The sequence below is a fragment of the Trypanosoma grayi genome, assembly GCF_000691245.1.
Source record: "Trypanosoma grayi strain ANR4 Tgr_2040_V1, whole genome shotgun sequence".
Classification (NCBI taxonomy): domain Eukaryota; phylum Euglenozoa; class Kinetoplastea; order Trypanosomatida; family Trypanosomatidae; genus Trypanosoma; species Trypanosoma grayi.
This window is the reverse complement of record NW_008827658.1, coordinates 1-1445: the sequence shown is the minus strand read 5'-3', so window position 1 is coordinate 1445 and position 1445 is coordinate 1. Positions and strand designations below refer to the sequence as shown.

Genomic DNA, 1445 nt, shown 5'->3' with positions numbered 1-1445 from the left:
CACTGCGGCTTGACCGGCAGGATGTTTGTATGAACGGGGGCGGTGATACGGACTGTAGTGAGTCGGAGGCAACTTCTGGGAATTCAAAAGCTGTGTCGCTGAGTGAGAGTGCGCTGGTGGTTTCGACTGTGCTGAAGAGCCTGTTGAAGCCGATACCTGTTGCACAGCGGCTGAAGATGCTGTCTACTATGTGCCGTCGGTGGAATGTGGGCGTGCTATGTGCGAGCGATGGTGTGTCTGTGGAGGATCATGCTACGCTGGTGGTTGAGCGTCTGTCGGTGAAGTTGGGCCAGGTGCTGGGACATGAGGCGTTTGCCGCAATGAAGTGCCCTCCTGTTGTGAACATTGTCTCTGACCGCTGCTCGACAATGTGGGACAGTTCGCTGTCGTTGGAGGGCCGTCGGGTGGTAGTGTCGTTGAGTTCCTCCGGCTTGGCGGAGGCCCGCAGGGACGGCGTGGGCTCATCGACGTCCACGTCGTTAGCTTCTTCACGGGCTGTGGAGATTCGCTTTCCGTTCATCATGGAACGTTGATGGGTGTCAGCACACCGTGGTGTGTGTGTGTGGGTGGCTTGTGACCCTCTGTCTTGTGCCTCCCTCTCGCCTGACACTATGTAAGGTACATCCCTGTGTGGTTCCTCCTTCTACTTATATGTGGTGCAATGTGTGTGTTTTTTGTGGTGGGTAAGATACGTGTGACACCCATGTGGTGATTCCCGACATATGTGGGCCATTGGTTGAGACATGTTTTTTTCACGTGAACTGCTTTATGATTTTACTGGTTTTGTGTGCTTGCGTTATATTCTAATTCGTCCATGGAGCGAGGTCTGCTGTGTTTTTCCGTTTGTACTGATGGTTTGTTGGGGTTTTCATGTGCGCACATTGACCCTCGCGTGCTCCTGTTTTTATGGTAATTTTCAGCGGCTTGACGTCTTGTACGTACCCCTGTGTGTGCTTTGCGTTTTCCGTCCTCATTCTGTGCCTGACATGCTTCGTCCATGGTGCGGGATGTTTGGAGCCTTGAGGCATTCATGATGGACGGCACTGTTTTTCCTCACGATATGCACGAAATGCGGTTGCGTACATCTTTGATTCTCACCCTGGGCTTCATGCGAGCACAACGCCTTTCTGCTCTGCATTCTGCTTGCTGTCAGATAGCGGAGTGTGGCGGTGCTGCTGTGTGGTGCTGGAGGAGTATCGACTGTTGTGTTGTACGTGTGATTCATCTTGTTGCGGTGCCGCGCTGGTGGCGCTTCTTTGCCGATTGTGCTTGTGCGCTGGCCTGTTTATGGCTCCCGCATCTCCTTGCTGTGTGCGGGGCTCTGCACCTTGCCAGCTGCATGCGTGCGGTCGTTCCCGCGAGCATCACACGTGTGCATCCGCCCCCCTCTCGCTCCTGTTTCTTGCTTTGCTTGCGGCAGAAAGGCACAAGCACCACAACAAGAA

General features: G+C 54.1%; 2 protein-coding genes across 2 annotated transcripts; both read left to right on the top strand.

The window, feature by feature from the left end:
* Positions 1-29: 29 nt before the first annotated feature.
* On the top strand, positions 30-533 carry DQ04_20401010 (hypothetical protein; the record flags this gene model as incomplete). The annotated part of the gene is made up of 1 exon (XM_009317926.1): positions 30-533. One exon carries the CDS (start codon positions 30-32, stop codon positions 531-533), a length of 504 nt encoding a protein of 167 aa, XP_009316201.1.
* A 464-nt stretch (positions 534-997) lies between these two features.
* Positions 998-1445, top strand: DQ04_20401000 (hypothetical protein; the record flags this gene model as incomplete). The annotated part of the gene is made up of 1 exon (XM_009317925.1): positions 998-1445. A coding segment is annotated over one exon (448 nt), but the record flags the coding sequence as incomplete, so codon positions are not given.